The 21,264-nt window shown below is 46.1% G+C and overlaps 1 protein-coding gene across 4 annotated transcripts in view; it reads right to left on the bottom strand.

Moving 5' to 3' along the window:
* Nucleotides 1–21,264, bottom strand: part of LOC119403133 (cGMP-inhibited 3',5'-cyclic phosphodiesterase A) — a 317,071-nt gene that overhangs the window by 14,639 nt on the left and 281,168 nt on the right. For 3 of the 4 annotated variants that reach the window (XM_049418815.1, XM_049418817.1, XM_049418818.1), the window contains 10 exons: nucleotides 16,837–17,012; nucleotides 13,615–13,794; nucleotides 12,041–12,152; nucleotides 9,960–10,097; nucleotides 6,703–6,836; nucleotides 5,417–5,620; nucleotides 3,914–4,075; nucleotides 3,080–3,260; nucleotides 2,314–2,388; nucleotides 758–805 (listed from right to left, as the gene is read on the bottom strand). In XM_049418815.1, coding sequence (XP_049274772.1) covers nucleotides 758–805; nucleotides 2,314–2,388; nucleotides 3,080–3,260; nucleotides 3,914–4,075; nucleotides 5,417–5,620; nucleotides 6,703–6,836; nucleotides 9,960–10,097; nucleotides 12,041–12,152; nucleotides 13,615–13,794; nucleotides 16,837–17,012 — 1,410 coding nt within the window. The remainder of the gene's footprint in view (nucleotides 1–757; nucleotides 806–2,313; nucleotides 2,389–3,079; nucleotides 3,261–3,913; nucleotides 4,076–5,416; nucleotides 5,621–6,702; nucleotides 6,837–9,959; nucleotides 10,098–12,040; nucleotides 12,153–13,614; nucleotides 13,795–16,836; nucleotides 17,013–21,264) is intronic. The other variant, XM_049418816.1, reaches the window with a different exon arrangement.

Below are 21,264 nucleotides of genomic sequence, written 5' to 3'. Positions count from 1 at the left end.
TAAGCATTTGATACAGCACAGGTAAAGGCAATAGAGGCGTCATCCGCAAGCGAGACGACAGAAACATTTGTCGGAACATCCCACAGTGACATTTACCAGCCTTCTGAAAGACAGGTTGGTGTGAATAACTAACAGATGTTTGGGTTTTCGGTCTTATTGTAACTCGTGGATTTTGTAACAATGATTTTTTTGGCCCAATGCACTTATATCGTATGCCTAATTTTGTTGCAAAGGCTAGGAAGGCTGTATGAGTCCATGTTTCAGAAGGCTAGTCATCAACAAGATTTGAAAAATGTTTAGTTTCTGGCACTACACAACATGTTAGTGCGGCAACAAGGCGTGGGATCAAGTCGATGCAGATGATGGGGGACAGCATTCGAGTCATTCACATCGCCCACTTTGCAATGCATGTAAAGCTGGGCAAGCGTCAGAACCACGTGACAAAACCTCGAGGCTTGTACAAGGCACAAGTTTCAGTCGCCGCAGGCAAATGTGCGTGAAGACCACAGACGGTGTGAAGTGCAGGTGACAAAACCGAAGAGGGCATCGCATTGCAGCCAGAAAAAATGATAAATAAACGGAACGTTGACACCACTGTGACGTGCACGGTGAACTTTCTGCAATGTGCATGTTAGAAGGAGGGTGAAGTGCTCTAATCGGGAGTCTATTGGCTTCAAAAAGGTAACAAAGGAAGTTTTCAATGAAAAGAGAAGGCTTCTCCTGCTTTGAATGTTACAAAGAGCAAGCCGTTACGTACCACACCATGCTATTGCCTTCAAACTGTAGAATCGCATACCTCCACCATCTAGTGAGGAAAGCCAACAGCGTTAGTGACTAAGAGGACTCCATAAGCTGCGGACAGCGTTAGTGTAACCAAACTGAAAAAGTCATTGATGGGCATAGCATAATAAAGATAAAAGTAACACACATTTATGCAATACCGCTGGGGCCTAAATGTGGCACGCACACAGCATTGCGAACACCGCAAACACTGAACAACATCAAAAGGGGGCAAGCATGCTGGTTTTTTATAGAGAGATGCACACACGCGTAGAGAAAGGAAAGTATGAAAAGTAGAGCACGTAAACCTGATAAATATGTTGTAAATTGTATAGAAAGTGTGGCCGACTTCAGCGACACGCTTACGAGCAGCACTTAATGTCTGATCATCACGAATATAATTGACTGAAATGTGGTATGAGCTCACGTAAGCTGACATCCCTGAAGATGGAAAACTGCACATAGGCCCCGATTCACAAAACGTCTCTTACGCACGTACCGCCCATGATTCGTCATGGCAGAGCTAATGATGTCCTTATAGTGCTAACTGCTGTCATGAGTTGTCGGCACTAGTGAATGATTACGAGGAAACTCTATCACGTAAGACAAGTATCATCAATGTGGACCTGAGAAAATTAGGATGCACTTTTGCCTTCAACTTGACTGTTCAGATTCTTTCTGCATATGCATTAGTCTAGAATTTTCAGCGCTGCAATGTTGGATGCGAAGGAAGCGACAGTTTTACAGCAGTTACTGTACCTGCGAGGTGCATAATTTTTCATATATCTAACGGTAATGGTTTCTTGGTTTCCGCTGTGGCATCGATGCCTTCTGACAAAGGCGGTACAGGGCAGTTTATCTTGTGCCCCAGACCTTCGATTTCCAGAAGGTCTACGATCATTACTACTGTAAGGCACGGAAGTGTCTGAATATACAGTGTATGTACGGAAGCGTATCACTCGTTTGGCAACCAGGCAAGTAAAAATGTCAGCCATAAATTGCCAGAGCCACCCGTTACTTCTCTATCTAGCCGTATCCGTCAAGCCTCGGAGCACCACGACCCTGAGCAGAGCTAATACAAAGTGATAGCTTTATATTACACCAAGAAGCCATTTCCCTCCAAGAAGTATCGCTCTAACTGTGTGGTAGGTTAACGTCTACGTTGAGTGGGATCAGCCACGCAAGAAATCTAGCAGAGCGCTCATCTGAGGTCCCCTTCTGTTTGGAACAATAACAGAACATCAACTCTGCAGGTTAGGGTAGAGTTGCTTAGAGGCTAGACTGGGACCAGTTGAATTTCATTCTGTTCTGTTAATCCCCAGTAGGAATAGGCTCATCATTTTTCAAACATATTACAGGTTCCCTTAGATCGCTGGAATGTCTAAGCTCACTGGTATAAATTTTTCGCGCGGTTAACTAAAAGCAAAATATAGGAGCGCCTACGTCACGCAGGCCTGTAGAGAGATAATGTACATGGGCAGGCAAAAGGCGGCAGCACAGAAACTAGAAAGGACGGAAATGAACGATGCCTACCGCTTGCAGATGTTTCCGCTTCCATTTCCTCTTCCGTATCTCTTCCGGTTTGGGAATCTGTTTTGTCGGTGCCACCTGAAAAATCGAACCGGAAAGTACTTGAAAATTTTGATGCTAAATGATGATTAACTCGACAGGCTAGAACCTAGGAGATAACTTCGCTATCTTAGACGTTAAGCGAATAACGCTGCTTTCTCAAGCGAAACTCGTGCGAATAATGCAGGTTTCATAAACTGGTTTTTCAAGCGAAACATAACACTAAACTCTAAAGAGAGAGAAAGTCTTTTGCTAGGTAGAGAGGACTTACTCGTAAACGCGAAAAAGATAAAAAATAACGCGCAGTCCTTTACTTCTAATCAAACTGTACTATTGTAAAGCTTTTCATTTCCCTTGATCCCACAGCACATCACGCGCAGCGTGCTCAGATATCAGTGCCCTTGATGTTTAGGGGAACATCACGGCGACGGCTGCAGCAACGGCGAATTGCCAACACGGACACAAGAGAGAAGTCAGGACACCACAAACGCCGGCGTTTGTGGTGTCTTGACTTCTCTCTTGTGTCCGTGTTTGCACGCCCTGTCTTTTTAACATGAACACTTAGCAACAAGCTGAGCTCTCTGTTATTTTAGGCGAATTGCCGCTTCGCGCGTCCTTATAATTGCAATCGCTCAAAAAAAAAAAAAAAAGGAACGCGAAGGTCTCATCTGGGCACTTCTTTAAATGGAAGACGAGAATTAATCACGGAAGGGCCACTATTTGTACTGGCCTTCGTCTTCACTGTCGGACGCCTCGACCCAGTGTCCGGGTAGCAGGCAAGCCTCGCCGTATGCGTTGCACAGAGGAGCCACCAGGTGGTTGATGAAGGACTCCTGCAGCTTCGCCAGCTGCGGGTTGCAGCGGTCCATGAATGGCGACACTTGCATGCCCAGCGTCGCCTCTTCGTCGCCCTGTCCATAGAAGCGAAAATATTCGTTCGCTGTCACAGTCGCTACCTGTCACTAAGGTCACGCCCATTTGTTTTCACGGTCTTGCAGAGACATCTGGCAAGCCTCAGAGACCTATGACCACAAGCAGAGGTAACACAAGCTCGTAACTTTACATTGTGTACAGTGCATTGTCTAGCAGCGGCGGATGGCCGGATTCTGTCCTTCTGACATTGAGTCATTATGAAAGACAATGGACAGGAGAACGTGTACGGTATGCAACCGGGCCCCATCTTCCTGACATAAAGCTTAGTGATCATGCTGTAAATGCGCCGTACCGGTATCATCTACTCTTACCGTGGCTATTAATGTTAGGTATGAGTCATCGAAAAAGAAGGACTTACTTGCCTGCACAAGCTGTCATTTCTGTGACGTTACAGACTACGCTGACAACTAGAAGAGTACGAGATGCCACAACGTACGTTCTCAGGCAAAGATACGTTGTCTATTGTTGGCGGATCATTCGCCAAAGGGAGAACATAAAAGGTCGTAGGCTCGACAACCGCTAATGACGACATTCTATGTCTTACGCTGGACGGCACCGAGGTCAGATGTTCAGACACAGTAAGTAATGGGGGCGGGGCGTTATGCGAAGGAAACCAAAGAGAAATGCATGCCTGCTCGTAAAATTCCTCGGCTATCCTGTACGTCCACTGAACATGGATGTCGTGCCTCTTGCACGGTCCGTTGATGTCGGCCAGCTTTATGGCCATCTCCATTACCAGCAGCCTGTCAGTCTCGTTGTTCCAATCGATCCCCGGGGCATCTGTGTCATTTGCCTAGCGAGAGAAAAAAAGAACAAGTATGAAGCAGGCCAAGTTCCAGTAGGTTACGTGGGTGGCAGTAAAACCGTGAACAGAGAAGGGTGTACTGGGGATCTAAGGAAGTCGAGTGATCCTTTGCTATAATGCTAAAATACTGCCAGTATTCACAGTATCAGCGCGCATCCAATATATTAATAATAACTGTTGGGGTTTAACGTCCCAAAACCACGACATGATTATGAGGGACACCGTAGTGGCGGGCTCCGGAAAATTTTGACCACCTGCGGTTCTTTAACGTGCACCTAAATCTAAGTACACGGGCCTCAAGCATTTTCGTCTCCATCGACAATGCGGCCGCCGCGGCCGGGATTCACTCCCGCGGCCTTTGGGTCAGCAGTCGAGCACCATAACCACCAGAAAACCGTGGTGGGTGCATCCAATATTAAGTACTGTCCAATATAAAGGGGTGCTTAGTAAATTTTAATTGAAAGTCGAAAGATCACTGTACAGCGTACTATGGCGATGTGGTGTCGTGGACATTCTTGCTTTTAGATATTTGCGGAAAAAAGAGTACCAGAGTATTCACTGCGATCTCTGCTGCTATCTGTCATACTGGCCTAGCCTTCACTGACATCCACACTTTACACGATATAGATTCTTGGGAGATCACCGAGTCTGAGTATCTGCATTGCTTAAAAGCTGTCATAATTATGGAATCAAAAGGTATCGTAGCTGACAGCGGATGACGGCGTTAAATGTTGCGAGAATAAGGCAATATTTGCTTAGGTGATCACTTATGAGACAAAATTATTAAAGGCGACAACATGAAGACTAAGATATGACCCAAAGAAAACGTACCCAGGCGTTTAAAAAAGCAAGACGCCCTACACCGGTATATTAAAGCCTGGTTATCTCACTGTTTATGAAGACGGCGGATGCAGATTATGAGAGCGATGTACTTAGTAAATGACTACTCAGTGGCATGGCTACCAAATGAGAGGTGCACATAGGAATTGTAGGCTACACGTTCGAGAAACCATGGTGACATTTTTAATTTTTCATTATGTTGCACGATGACATGTTCGATTGATCGGCAGTGGACAAACAAGGAACGCCTAAGCATGTCGTAAACAATGTAAAAAAAATGTGTTCCTTCGGTCACCCCGATTTCTACGACTTCAATAATCCGTCATTCTGCGAACCCCTTGTGTTATTGGAACCACTACGTTCACTGTTGTACAAACTGTCCATTGCTTTGGTGTATTCGGACGAGAAACGATTCCATATTGTAAGACGACAGCAAAGATAATCACCCGTGAGAGGAAAGATGACGCTTCACACGTAGTGCTGGCTTACCTTCGCATTAAATTCGGCAAGGATCTCGAAATGCCTCTTGAGATCGGTGGCGAGAATGCACTCAATCACGAGGAAGCGAAACCGCTTGAACTCCGCCTTGTCCAGGTGCACGAGGAAGTTAAATTTCGACTCGGACAGGAATAACGTCCACGCGGACGCCGCGTGGTAGTTCTCCAGCACCGACCGGTCGTTGTACAATACCGCCTGCGAATAAAACGCACGAGGGTTAGAACGAACAGTGCAGCACTAACTTCACACACTACGAATCCGCCTTTTTTCACGACACCACGGCGCATGCGCGCTGCCCCTAGCGGAAAAGTCACGAAACACCTCTTGATCACGGAGGCTATCGTCCTAGCCATACCGGTTGTGCCGGGCCCGACCAAAATCTTGCCAAGACGGCAGAGGACAGCATAGCAAAATGAAAATGGCAGATTTCCGAGCTTGACGGCGCTGGATGTGTCATGGTCAGCCCAGGGACCTTTATGATCAGCCTATCCTACGCACTATGCATAGCATAGGCTGGGCATGACAAGTCTCTGTTTCAAATGTCGTGTTACTAAATATGCTTTGTAGATAAAAGCAAGTGCGAAGTCTCTTGATTATACCACTCAGATTTAAAGACTTCCCAAGTATACAGTGAAGAGCAGTAAAGCTCGGAAGCTGTGGACAGGTTAAACTACGCATCATAATAACCATCATCATGAACATCATCATCACACATGTTAATATCGGTCAAAAACGTCTTTCAGCGACTTGAGGTTGTCTGTGCCATCCGTATGGTGTACTCTACGGCTAATTTATGTATCACATCAACTTATCTTAGCCTTCGCCTAGCTCGGCTATGCTTCTCTACATATGACAGACATTCTCGTATTCTGTCAGGACATGAGTTATTTCTTCTTGGCGTTACAAGACCTGCCAAAGACACTTCTATCTGTTACAGTGAAATACAACATCGGTCACGCATTGTTGCTACCTGAAAGTCCACCAATCAATTTATCACATTGCTCCGATTACTTACGGTTCGATAGCTCACTGGGTGGTCCGAAATCCTCTTCCAGCTTTCTATTCCATCTTAATTCTTTTAGCACATTTTTACGTTTACTATTGCATATATAGGTCGTTCTTCCTCAAGGTAAACTTGAGTCATTAATCCACGCACGTCCTATCAAGCCAACCAGATTGAGTTCGTTCAACCTGATTCGCACCCAAATCTATTGTTTGCAAAAACGATATCCTTTTTCTTGCGTACATTCATGACACTAGTGGCGATGTTTCCTTACCTGTGGTGCGTACGTGGAGACCAAAAAGGCGTTCGTCCTGCCAGGATGGTCATAGTCGTGCATGGCAGCTGCTGTGTAGAGGGCCATGAGTTCTAAGGCCGGAAAGTTGGCTCCCATGATACCGTAAGTTTCTTCTGTAAACGAAAGAAATAGGTTTGCGGATACTTACTGCAATGTAAACTTTGCAATGCTATTTCTTCTTTCATGTGTCTGCGGTGTACGACAGTGCAGCCTCAAGAGGGCTTAAGCCACTAATGTCGATGCTGTGCATAAGTTGAGAGAACCCTGTAGCGCGGAAAACAGTAGGACTGCACTATTAAAAAAAAATATATGGGTAGCGCTGAAGAATGACTGATCCCTAAAGGATAAAGTATGCGCCAAAAGAATAAAAAAAAGAACTTGAAGGTTCTCTCAGTGCCCTCAAGACCTTCAAGAACATCTATAAATGACCTCCGGACATTTTGCTTTATCACCCGTGCTGTTTAACAAATTTATATAGGCATTTTCTGCCCTCTTATAGGGGGAAATCTTCATAGCTATGTGCTCTTGAATCGCCGTCCGTACATTAATTATATATCGCGCCTTAATAACTTAGGAACGTAATCTTTAATGTGAACGCGAGGACCCAGAAGTGCTGTCCCAAAGCCAGAGAAGTCATACATGGGCCACGCAGCATCATCTATTAAACATCGGTGATGTCTCTGGCACTGAAAGGGATCGCCCCAAGATGTGTTCATCGGACAACACATTGCTATTTTAAGTGCCTTCTGTGAACGGAGCTGCAGGCAATCTGACAATCTGATGCCGTGTTTGCCAAGGCTTTATAACTGCGGAGACACACAGCAGCGAAATACCACGGGACGGCTTATTCCACGACATCACCGCCATCACCTGCCTATTAAGCTTCATACATAACCTATCAGTTGTATGTTCATGTTGAATCACTGCGACAATCACATCATACTGTGTACAACCCCCCGCTTTTGTACTGTCTTTTCGGGGATGTTTACGGGAAGTAAAGAGGAATTAATGAGCGACGTTTGCCTCCCTTTTTTTTCATGCTGTGCTCTAAGCTGTTACGCTGCTAGGCTTAAAGCGTCCCTGCACCACTCTTGAGTTCAAGGACGAGAGAGTTGCTTCTTTCTCGACTTCACTGCCCTTCCTATAGGCGCCATCTCTTCCTCGCTACTTCTTTCTTCATAAAACGCTTGGTCAATGTCAGCACTTAGCGTTGAGCCTATCAGAACTATGGGAATTTTGGCTGCACGCTGTTACATAAGCTTGCGCAGTCGAAAACACAGAAAACCAAGTGAAAACAGTTCACTGCGCCCGAGAGCCCTGCGAGACAAGACATAACAGGCGTGCGACTGCATGGCAAAGCAGGGTGGGAGACACTTCACAACTTGCATCCCTCTTATATGAACCAATCGAGACATAATTTCCTCATGACGCCCCGTGAACATACTGCTGGCGTCACGAGTTGTTCCGAAGAGACGTGAAACGCCAGGAAAGAAGAACGCGCTCGTTCTTTCTATTTTCAGAAGTTGGTTAGGGACCCTTTAAGAGGAACAGTGGCAGCCATTGTTCAAAAGGATTTTATGCATGTCATGAATTCGCGCTAGTGCATACCGACGACGAAAACAAGGCTTAGGCTTCAGTGGACTGCGACTGCGAGCTCGAAGAGGTTCGCCGTGCGCGTTGTACAGTCGCATGCAAATATTAATCATGAGGATGAGACATAGCCAACTTGTCCTGGTAAGTGCTTACGCAGTGCTCTGGAAGGGGTGTCGTCTTATCTCGGATGCTACGGGGGAACGTGATTAACGATCAGTCGCGCAGAGCCTAGACCAGGCGAATATATAATCAGTGAATATCGATCTGCAACCTCGAAGCTGGACCTCCGGGAACGTCGTGGAAGACTACGGGTAGTAATGCATATTAATTTGCGAAACGCCGGGTGCGAGCTATAAATACGCAATTCATATGCCCCAGTATAAGCCATGTCCAATAGCGAAATACTGAAATATTGCACGATAGTAACAATAATCGTAATGTTATAAATTATCCCGGGTTACCAAAGCAGACGCTTATCTAACACCGAAAGCTTGAAGGTCAGGGCCTTTCAAACAGCAAACAGATAACTGATTACAGAAACGTTGTAAGCCAGAATGATGCGTTTGCACATTCCACAAATACCTGTTCTTCGCAAGCACTCTTAGGTCCTAATAACACATGCAGAACACGCCCAGCCAAATGTACCATTAAGCTACTCAATAATACCGTACTTGCACGACTGTAAGTTGACTCGAATGTAGGTCGAGCCCCCCCCCCCCCCAAAAAAAAAATCGCACGGCAAAAAAAAAAGATAAATAAAAACACAAGACAACACTGACTCCAACTATAGTCAGGACGGGCGCTGACTACATAGTTGGAGTCGGCGATCGTCCTGTCACTCACTTCTCTGTCCTGTCCTCGTAAAAATTAGGGTTAGAATATTTTAAGAGTGTGTCACGAACTCAAACTTTTTTTTGAAGTCAAAAGAAAAAACTCGAATTCTGGTGTGCAAAGGCGGCTTCACGGCAGCGCTCTACAGCTATGCAGGAACGCTAGCTTCGCGGCAATACGCGGGGATCATTTATATAAAAAAATTCCGCTAATTCTTGTTTAGGGTGCGGATCATACGCGAGAAAATACGGTATATGTTACAGGTACAGCCGGAGCGCGAACACAATGTTCCCACATCGCAACGTCCCTGATTTCTCGTTTGTCCCGCTGCAACTTGGGGTACTAGTTACGGTTTCGATTGCAAGTAGACCCCCATAACTTTGGACTTCAAATTTAGATAAAATGGGTCGACCAACAATCGTGAAAATACGGAACATAGGGCAATTACGTTATGTAAGAATAAAAGTCATTGTTTACGCCATAGATTAGAGTTCAATAAATACATGACTTGTAAGAAAACATCGCATCATTCCACAGACTCAATATCACGTGCGCTTAAGGAGACTTGAAAGTTCAGTTAATGTTCCAAATTAATAGGTTTTTCGGATAGTATAATCATCTTATGGCTCGTAAAAAAAAGAATGCTTAAGCATCCTCGTGTACAATATGCGTTGTAGTCAAGTTGCACGTTATGAAGAGTAATCAATAAACTAAGTAATGCCTTCAGAATGGTGCATTTTGGCCGAAACCATGTGTTTCAACATAGAATGAGCTTTAAATTGCGCCTCGTTTGACTACCAAATAGGTGTCACCTGCTAGGAAGTTTCCGGCCGTCTTGTGTAGCGGCGAGTCCGAGGTGTCCGGCACCGCTTGTACGAAACCAGGGATGGCTTGTGACGTCAGGTAGTACACCCCGTGGAGGACGTCCGCGGCGTGCATTCGATTGTGATCTGACGCAAACGAAATAAAATTGACGAAAACAGTCGGCGAGAGTGGTAAACTGCCGAGATGGTCGATTGAAACAGCACAAGCAGGAATTCGGTACAAAACCAGCGCGTGTCTAACTGATTGCACAGTGTGCAGGACTGCGATCACGTGCCACCTATTTAGGTTGTTAGGTGTGGGTTTATAACAGTTCACGAAGACGGAAAGACAGTTCACGAAGAAGGGAAGAAAGAGAGCTCCAAAGAAGCACGAACGGTATACAGGGCGAGTGGTCGCTTCAATATCAAGATGTTTCAAAGGTCACACGCAACCCTTCGACAAAAATCATCACATGTCCAAACGAAAACCTTAACGGGTACAGTCTGCCTATCATCTTCCCAAAAGTATACGGCAGTAATTTTTCGCACTTGTAACAAGGTGGCCAAAAATAAATAAGAAGAAACGACCAGGGGCCATAAAACAAGGTTGAAATAGCACACATGACCCTCCTTTTACTTAGCCGTATTTTCGTTTCTTCCCGTTTTTTTTTTTTTTTTTGCCGCTGTTTCAGACACATTGCGACTGATCGCAGCGCGAGAAAGTGTCATCGTCCCAGCTGCTACCGCTGCCGAGCTCTTCTGTTTTCTAGTTCACCGCTATATGCAAGACGTTTCGCTCACTGGCGAAAACTTATTGACATTAACTTATTGACATTAATGCACAAAATAAAAAAAATAGCGCAACTTGCATAAAGTCGCGTAAGGCTGGTCACAGCAGAGCTGATGGACTAGAAGCAGATGAGGACGAAGACAAAGAGGATAACGAAGAGAGCGCGTGCCAGTTCATGAATATGATAGTTTTTCGATGCCACACAACAAACTATACTATCTATAGTGTACTATACATGATTATGCTTTTTCTCTTTTTCTTTCACATCTTTTTTTGTGTATGTTGCTTTATATCTCCTCATCTCTGTCTATTTCTTTCTGTGTCTTTTTCTCTTTTTCATCCCTTTGTTCTTTTCCCTCTTTTTCTTTCTTTCTGTGTATTTGCTTCTCTCTCTCTCTCTGTGTGCAGTCGTTCTCTCGCCTTCTATCCTTTTCTCTGCTTCTCTGCTTTCTTCCTATCTATAGCTCTGTTTATATTTCTTTCTATTTATCTCTCTCTCTCTCTCTCTCTCTCTCTGTACTGGTTCTCACATTCTCCTTTTCATCCTCCTAACCCTGACATCTCTCCTCCTCAACCTCACTTTCTTTTCCCACCACCTTGCTGTACTATAGAAGGCTTTGCTCTGCTCTGCCAGCGTGCCTGGATAGCCGAGTGGTTAGGACGCTCGCATTCGGATCGTGGATGCGCGAGTTCGAATCTCGCCTCGCAGAAAACTTTTGTTCGCCAAGAAATTCTCTATTTCTTTCTTTCTCTCTCCCTCTTCCTCTCTTTCTTTCTCCCTCTCTTTGTACCCATTATATCGCCCATCAAATTATTGCATTCCTCGCCGGAAAAATCGGCGCACGTCTTCTGGTAGCGAAACAGAAGAGGAAGGCGATGAAGAAGAGGACGAAGATGGCGCGTGCTGGTTCATGATGATGATAGTTTTCTATCTATGACACACGGTCAACCCCGACCTTAACAGCTCTGCGGTAAAAAATAACAAAATGGTTTCATTCCTTTATTTCAGATTACAATAGTATCGGGTTACAAGGGCAATAGGCCGATCTGCTCTACCTGACGGGGAGGGGACCTCAGCAGAGGTGTGTTCAGCTTTCGTATTTCGGAACCCTCTTTAAACTAAACATTACGCTTTTATTGTAACCATAATTATCGAGATAGCGTAGAAATTACACTTTAAAAACCTAGGCATGAAAACAGCAACAACGAATTAATAGTTCATGGTATGTTGATGTCATTGCTACCTTGAAAAACAACCATAAATGTGAAACAAGATGCAAATAAGTGTTTTGAGACTCACATGGTTTTTCTCTGTAACCACTCTCGAGTGCGTGGAAGTAATGGAGAAACTCGGGCTCCGGGATTTTGAAGGCATCGAACAGACCAACTTCTAAAAATACGCGATAACACATCTGGAATGAACAAACACAAAAGATCACTCACAAGGACCACGAGGTCCCACCCACATGAATCTCTAGACACATCTCTATGTACTCGGTATTCGTGACAGCCTTGTGATGTCTTGAGATTATGTAATAAGATTGCCTGCCACGAGTTATTTAATCTCGCTCAATGTGATTTACTTTGAAATTGGGACAGAAACATGTTGGGTGCTCTTATCAAGAAGTGATGATGACCTGAGAATGTTTTTGATATGCAGTGGGCATAAATGTTAGTGAATGAAGTTGATTGCAATTTAGGATCATCAATTTCAATTTTATCAGTGACATCACGAGCAGAAATAAAAGAGCAGATTATAATCCTATTAATAAGTGCATGTATTCGTAGAAGCACTTGTTTCATCTATAATGAATAGTTGAGATATTTACAGTTGAACAGCCTGCACATTTTTGTAGAACGTGGTAGATTATTTAGTGGTAGGATTTGAATATAACAGCAGATTAAGCTAATTGTCCCTTAGCATTTTATCGACAAACAGACTGACGAAGGCCACGCAGTTAAATACTGCTGTATTACAAGGGGTAGTGTGCTATGCAAGGATATAGTGAGCTGTTTGAGAAATATTTAAGCATGCCTTTTTATTCCCACTGTACACAGCACCTTCAATAACTGGTGGCTTAGATATCAGTGAACATTGTTCTCAAATGCATTATGCATTTAAGATTAACGAAAGACTGGGCATGCTAACAGCCGGAATGTTTCAAACTCGCATTGATAGGCGTTTCCATAGGAGAGACAGAACACCTCCTCTCTGGAGTGTTGCACCACAGAAATAAAACAGCTCGCGCTGCCACCTCAGCAGTGGCTTTTTATGTTTCCTTTGGGGTGTCACATATATTTAGAATTGTTATAAGAAAGCAGTCGTAGGAAAGGTCTACAGTAGGCTTATGCGAATATCATTTTTTGGTTCAAAGCTATGCTGAAGCGAACGATCATTAGTATCGAGTAATTAGGAATCGAATTCTAATAGTAGGATGATCTTAATAGTAGTAGGATGCAAGTTATAAGCGGTAAAATGCGGTGCGTCACAACCTTGGCCATACTTAACCCCTATAAGCTGGTACTATAACATCCTTAAATATTCAGTCGGGATGCAGCTGACTTGTACACTGAACCTTGAAGTGTGGCTTCGAGTCAGTGAGAATATCTCCTGTATAAGCGGCTTCACGGCGTTTCAGTTTGACGTTGCAGCGAAACAGCATTTTAAGGTGGGCTACATGCGGTAAAATACGTCCATTCGTTCGTTTCGAATGCTTCGAAATTTCGGAAATTTTAAATTAGCATCTAAGGGAAATGCGAATAGTGTAATATTTTTTCGAATATTCGAAGCACTCGAATATTCGCGTAATCCTATTCTATAGCTGAAGACGTATAAGTTCATGAGTCTGCAAAAAAGGCGGCTGTCTCACAGACCTTGCTGAGTATGGTGTCCGGATTTAGCCTGTTGAGATCAAATATAGGGTAGTCCCACTCGGCTATCCGGCCCAGCAGTGGGTCGCGGACGATTTCGTCGGGCAGGAAGAGGGTGTCGCCCACGTAGAGGCCACCCCCTTCTTCGCGGTCGAAGTCCCCCTCGTTCCCCGATCCCGAGTCCTGCATGGGGAGCAAGAGAACGTGGTTGGGGACAGTCCAAGGCATCGTGGTAAATAGAGCGAGCAGACAAGCAACGAGGTCTCAGCTAGAAACTGGAAACATAGGGGACGCTCGACTTTTCCATCCCCTGCCCCTTTTTAAACATTTGTCCACCAGCCATTACCATAATACGCGATTATGATCCTGCTACTTGAAGACAAGAACATTTGCTGGCAGGCTAGTTGGTGACGCATAGTTCATAGGTAAAACCAGCACAAACGAAACGAAACACAAGGAAGACACGGTACAGAGTGCTGACTTCAACTAACTAAGGTTAGTTGAAGTCAGCACTGTGTCACGTGTCTTCCTTGTGTTCCGTTTCGTTTGTGCTGTTTTTACCTATGTACTTGAAGGCAAGAGAATTGAGCGACCGCCTGTGATACGCGGCACTGCGTGTGTGTTGTGAAGTGCGTCCCTCTTTCTCTCTCTCTCTCTCTTTTACTCCCTTATTCCTATCTCCATGTGTAGGGTAGGTTAGACTGCCCTACACATGGGGACACTGGACGTAGTCTAGGTAGCCTCCCTGCCTTTCCAATATACCTTCTCTCTCTCCCTCTGTAATGGAATGATTTCCATCATAACTGATATTGCAGTGGACACGGTGGAGACAAGGTGGGCGTTGATGTGTGCCTCACTGGATGTGCAATTAATCCGGGTTAAGCAGTCGCCCCCAGACCCCTGCGCAAATGGTAAACCTACAAGCCTACGTGCACTTGGCTACCCTAAACAAGGTTCGAATTCACGGCAACACAGCAATTCACAGCAACAGCTACCCATGGTAAGCGTCTTCCCTGGGCCGGAGGAAACGCCTGCTGTGTGCATCTGTTAACGTGACCAACTGGTCTCTTCAAGTCCCACTTCAGGGTAGTAAACTGGACGCAGACGCAAGGGTTTCTTTCTCACTTGCTAGGAGAGGGACACAACGTCACCCACCATGCCTCCACTACGTTCACTACAATATCCGCCATTATATGAAGACATTCCGTCATGATGGTGCATATGGTAATAGACGATGGACAAATTTTCAATGGGGATGATGTTGTTCCCGCATACGTTACGTGTTTCCTGAAGTCTAGCTACTCCTACTCGCACATGCCACGTCGTAAGTCGGCGTAGTCATGCACTAATGCGAGAGATGGCGCGAGTGATCCCGCGCTGGCGTTACCTGACGACGCGATTACTCGAGCGCGACGAAAATTTGCTTCTACCTTTCAGCCTTCGGGTCCAGCCACGCGCTCAACAAGGTGGTCCGGTGGAACCGTCAAAAGCACATTCTACAAGATTGTTTAAAAAAGAATGCTGGAGCGGAAATTATATCACGAAAGTGAAGCCACGCCTCCGCCATCTTACTCTAGGCACGGCACAACGTTAGCGCATAGCGAAAAAAAAAAACAGCATTTGCCTCAAACGCTCGAGTTTAATATGGCTATTTTCCCCTCAGAGAAAATGTTCAGCGGACGTCTTGGTGTTACTGGTTTTCTTAAGAAACCTTAAGATCCTTTGAAGCTTTATTTGGGATCACGCTAACGATGCTAATCCGGATAAGTTACTTTCGCCGGGAAGAGCGATTTGTTATTTTATATTTGTACGTTCGCAGAATAAACGTACTTTAGCCTAATCAGGCACCACGCGAGAAGGCTATGTTTTTTAGGTAAACTGCAGGCAAATGCTAGCTTCACATTGCCTGCTAAGGCGTTGCAAGGGCTTCCACTCCAGAAGTCTTCTAGATGTGAAGCAGCTTTTGCTAGGGGCTGTGTCCGCTCTTCCATCGGCGACCGTCCGCTCGGGAAACACGTGTGCTGGCACGCGCTAGCGCGTTCGGGCCTGTGTAAGGGGCCGGGTACGACGCTGTGGCCTCTCCGCCTTACACTCGCTCAGCAATCCCGTGATAACGAACAGCAACAGCAACTACAGTGAATTCATGGTGTGCTCCACTTGCAAGGACGCGTTAACATCGGGCAAGGTGCCCGTGATGAACGGAACTTTAAGTCGACTCATGCGCTGCTTCGCATCCCCACATGGTTCCCTTTAGTGGGAGATGGTGTAAACCACTGTGACATTCTACAGGGTGAACAGAGCGCGAACGAATGGGACAGAAGAGAGGGCACAAGCAAACAAGACGAACCGCTTGTGTCTTACTGGTTCGCGCCCCTTGTTGCCATGGTTGTATAATAACTCACCCACATTTCTCTTCTATAGACATTCTACCATTTCTTTAAATGTGCATCTGTTTGCGCGATTTAATCAGCGAAGAAAAACACATTCCAGGGAGCGGGAAGGCCGCCACGGGCCGCCCAGTCGAGTGTGCGAAGCGACCGCGCGTTGTACGAATCAACGTTACCAGCTCGTTGACGGGAATTGCACGGTACAATGCACGAATTGAACTGGAAGAGCAAAACATGCGTAAGCGCACGTGCTCCCACATTCTCTATGCGTGTGAGCAGGTGCTCGCATTGGGGCTCATATAACAGCCCGATGTTAAAAGCTGTGTCTCTGAGATGCGCAATGCGCGTGATGCGCTGGACGTCTATTAGGCTATGGCAAAGCGCACACCATTCCGGTGTTCTTCGCGCTTTCATGCATCAGTACAGCACTATAAAGGTCACTGTGAGAGCTCGCACAAAGAGTTTGAAAGCTTAAATAAGGCATTTATAGTCGGATACAAATTAAGAAGTCCGGAGAAGCCTCGCCCAGACGACCGATTTCTTTAGTCGCGGAGGCGATCAGCTGCCCACGCAGCTGATCCCCTTCGCGACTACAGAAATAGTCCTGCTCATGCACGCGGCAATGTTCGCCAAAAGCAGAGTTACAGGCAGTCGGGCTCATGACGTCACTCTCAAGTGCACGCCCCTTGGTTAAGGCTTGTGTGCATCATCTTTCTTTGAGGAGGCAACGCCACGGACTTCTAAAGTTGTATCTGACCTCAGATGCCTCAAGATAGGCATTAAACGACTAAACGTAGGGACATGTACAAAGCGAAGCAGGAGGTATCGTGACAGAGACCTCGTCTCCTTTGGCACCAGTGGCGTCCTCGAGGCGTCTCTCGCGGGGCCTTGCCGCTAGCGTCGCGCCCACCCGAGCCCCGCAGAGTCCGCAGCGAACGGGTCCCGCCGTCGTCGCCGCCGTTGTCGCCGTTGCCACCGCGGCCGTCGCCTGCTGCGGCGACCTCAGTGCACCCTCTGCGACACGAAACAAGAAAATAAGATGCGTCTTTAGCAGGGTCACTATAGCAGGAAGCCCGAAAAGAGAGAGGGAGGGGGAATTAACTGCCGGAAGCGCACAGAGATATACAGGACTAGCATAAGTGATTCACTCGTTTTGAAAAGGCTATATTTTCAAGGGCGTCGTACACAAGCGAAAGACACATGAAAAGAACCACAAGCTCCCAAAGTTTGTATCGTGCATTCTAGGTGACAGCGCCACTGCCGCTATCATTAGTCGAGCTCAAAGAACGCACCAGTGCTCCAGTGCAGAACATTGACAGGACTATATGCTACAAAATGTATGGAATGAGTTCGATTATTATCTGGACGCGTGTCGTTTCACCAAAGCGGCACATGTTGAGCATTTGTAGAGGGCGTATAAACTTGGCGATCTTGAGATTGCTTTCATATGTCTTTAATGAGTGTACGCGTAATACCTTTAAAAATATAGGCTTTTCAAAACGAATGAATCATTGATGCTAGCCCTTAGTAATAGATCAGGCGTCATAGAACTCTAAATGGCTACTCGCTTCAGGGTTGGGAAAAAGGGGGCAGGGTAAGAAGAAGTGCATAGGGTAAGCTAAGGCCTGCTCCCTACAGGGTTGTAAAAAGAGCAGCATATTCTCATCTTCCTCAAGAACCATTATATAAGCTGAGGACACTAAGCCGCAGAAGGCCACTGACTGACAAAACATGCAGGGAGGGAGACATCTTGCGAGGATTGTAAAAGAAGTTGTGATGAGTTGCCTTGACGCCGCTGAGAAGACGACGAAGCGGCGCCGAAAACGCGCAAGCACGCGCATTGAAGTAAGAGTGGTTCGCCAATCTTGGATATCTCCCTGCACGTGCCGGGTGGCGCGAGAAGAAGGAAGAAAAAATCACAGCATATCCACGGAGTGAATGATGATGAGTGGGCGAAGCAGCGGAGGTTCATCGGTAAACCGTGAATCTTCCGTGAATTCTGCCCAGTACATCATCACCGACGTGAGATCGGGCGCGCTTATACTAAAGGTTCGATGAGTTATGACGACTTGCAGCTCACTTTAATTTTACATGTACGCTGTGAATTTTCATTGTTTAGAAAACCATTCCTTTAGAAAAATCTCGCGTCTTTGGTTAAGCAGCTGGCGTCTTTTCGTTTTGCTTTAGAAACATCTGGCGTTCTTTTGTTTTGCTTTTACAAAACATCTGGCGTCTTTCGTTGGTTTATTTCATCAATCAACGGCGTTTTGAACGAAATTTTTATTGTTTAATCACGCACAGGAGAAATCTCACCAGGCACTACCTTGGAGGTAAACAATGGCTGCTAATGGGAATGAGAGACAGAAGAAGTCGGCTTTTAGCTAACACTTACACTTCTACTTCTACTAACGTTTCCTACTGGAACATGCCAATGGCTGCTAATGGGGAATGAGAGACAGAAGAATTCGGCTTTTAGTTAACGCGCACGCTGCGAAGTTTTTATTGTTCAACAACGCACAGGAAAAATCTCCCACCGGCACCACCTTGGAGGTCTAAGCGTAAGACTTGTTACTGACTACGACGTCGACTACGAGGGACGAACGGGTGCCGCCTTAAGGAGCTTCGCCCCTAAAAGAAGAGGCCACGTTGGCCAGGCAGACGGAGCCAGAAGCTGGAGCAGAGAAGGCGCGTTGGGCTGGTCGGACGTCAGCGTTCGGGAGACCAACATCTGTCGGATGGACCTGGTCGAGCGTCAACGCCCGAGGGACCTCGCAATGACATGTCTTCGGCCCCGGCGCCCAGCGGACGCACAGGAGCCTGCGACATCCCGCCTGGCCCTTCTCGTCCAAGACCCCCAACGCAGCCACGACGTTGGCCACGACCGCCGAGTCAAGCCACAAACGCGTGAGCGCGTCGTTTGTTTGAACTGATTAGATTCTAAAGACGCTTCGCGAATTTATTGTGCTTGCTGTGCTTTGTATTTGTGTTGTTTGTGTATTTTTATGTCAGATATATGTCTGTGTGCCGTGACTGTCGCGTCCTCTTCCTTGCGGCCTTCACGAGCGTCTCTAACACCACGCAATAAACCTGCTCCCCGAACCCATATCATAACAATGAACACGCGAAGCGTCTTTAGAAAAGAGTTCGAGAAACGCCGCGCTCACGCTAAGGGCCTTGACTTGGCGGTCGTGGCTGCATTGCGGGTCTTGTACGAGAGGAGCCAGGCGGGATGTCGCAGGTTCCTCTGCATCCGCTGGTCGCCGGGACAGGAGACTCGCCGTTGCGAGGTCCATCGGGCGTTGACGCTCGACCAGGTCCCTCCGACAGATGTTGGTCTCCCGAACGATGACGTCCGACCAGGCCAACGCGTCTTCTCTGCTCCAGCTTCTGGCTCCGTCTGCCTGGCCAACGTGGCCTCTTCTTTTAGGGGCGAAGCTCCTTAAAGCGGCACCCGTTCGTCCTTCGTAGTGCGTAACCAGTCTTAACGCTAGTACCAGATCTTGACCTCCAAGGTGGTGCCGGTGGGGAGATTTCTCCTGTGCGTTGTTGAACAATAAAAAATTCGCAGCGTGCGCGTTAACTAAAAGCCGAATTCTTCTGTCTCTCATTCCCCATTAGCAGCCATTGGCATGTTCCAGTAGGAAACGTTAGTAGAAGTAGAAGTGTAAGAGTTAGCTAAAAGCCGACTTCTTCTGTCTCTCATTCCCATTAGCAGCCATTGTTTACCTCCAAAGGTAGTGCCTGGTGAGATTTCTCCTGTGCGTGATTAAACAATAAAATTTTTGTTCAAAACGCCGTTGATTGTTTAAATAAACGAACGAAAGACGCCAGATGTTTTCTAAAAGCAAAACAAAAAGACGCCAGATGTTTCTAAAGCAAAACGAAAAGACGCCAGCTGCTTAACGAAAGACGCCAGATGTTTTCTAAAGCAATGGTTTTCTAAACAATGAAAATTTACAGCGTACATGTAAAATTAAAGTGAGCTGCAAGTCGTCATAACTCTCATCGAACCTTTAGTATAAACGCGCCCGATCTCACGTCGGTGATGATGTACTGGGCAGAATTCACGGAAGATTCACGGTTTACCGATGAACCTCCGCAGCTTCGCCCACTCATCATCATTCACTCCGTGGATATGCTGTGATTTTTTCTTCCTTCTTCTCGCGCCACCCGGCACGTGCAGGGAGGTATCCAAGATTGGCGAACCACTCTTATTTCAGTGCGCGTGCTTGCGCGTTTTCGGCGCCGCTTCGTCGTCTTCTCAGCGGCGTCAGGGCAACTCATCACAGAAGTATTAACGTATTATCGGCCACAACACACTGACAGGGAAGTACACTCTAAGAAAAAAAAGAGTATGCGTGACTCTTTTTGGAGAGTTCTGACTTGCCACGTATAGGACTCTCTTTAAATAGTCACGGTGACTCTCTTGGTGGGCCAGGGTCGGCTCGCTCTAGGAGAGTCCCCTGACCCTCTAGGAAGAGTGCAAAGACTCTCATCGGGAGGATCACGTTACCACTCATAGGGAGTCAGACGACCCTTGCCGGTAACGCTCCTAGGGGAGTCAAGGGACCCACACCGAAGCATCAAGCGACTCTACAGTTTTAAGCTACTCATTTGATCCTTGCTCTACTTTTGCGCGACTACTGTTGAAAATAGTGGAGTATTCATTTTAAGCAAGTCGAATAATACTTGCCGTTCTGCCCAGCGACTGTAAAAAAAATAGTAGTTCAGTTTTAGCATTATTTTAATAAAACTCGTCAAAACAACACATATTTTCCAACAAAGTTATATAGAAAGCGCGAAAAGGTCTGTGATTTCCAATTAAGAAGTTTGGGTATACCTCATTTACATGCCTCTATGAGTATAGCCAACTAAAATGTGTGACTGTGATGTGCACAGTGTCATATGGTGCTAAATGAACAGCAGAAATCGCCATCATGTTTTCCATATTTATTCCTTGTGATTAAGAATAAATAAAAAGTGGTGACGGCTTGAGGCATCAGACTTGTGGCTTGCTAGGTTGTCGCTCCTGTCCAGCGTGAGCACCATGAAAAACGGTATCTGAAAAGCAGAAACGTGATATTATGATGAGAAAATGAAATTGCAGTAAAAGTTTGCAAAACCTACACAATAAGTGGTTTACACAGACATAATAAAGGCTAACAACAAAACAACAAAGCACATCCTCCGGCAGCCAGGGGCATGCCGTGAGCGGTTATTGACCGCACGTTTACAAACGTAACCCATCCTTAATACTCAGATAAAC

Source organism: Rhipicephalus sanguineus, chromosome 8 (assembly GCF_013339695.2).
Source record: "Rhipicephalus sanguineus isolate Rsan-2018 chromosome 8, BIME_Rsan_1.4, whole genome shotgun sequence".
NCBI lineage: Eukaryota > Metazoa > Arthropoda > Arachnida > Ixodida > Ixodidae > Rhipicephalus > Rhipicephalus sanguineus.
This window is presented reverse-complemented; position numbering and strand designations above follow the sequence as displayed.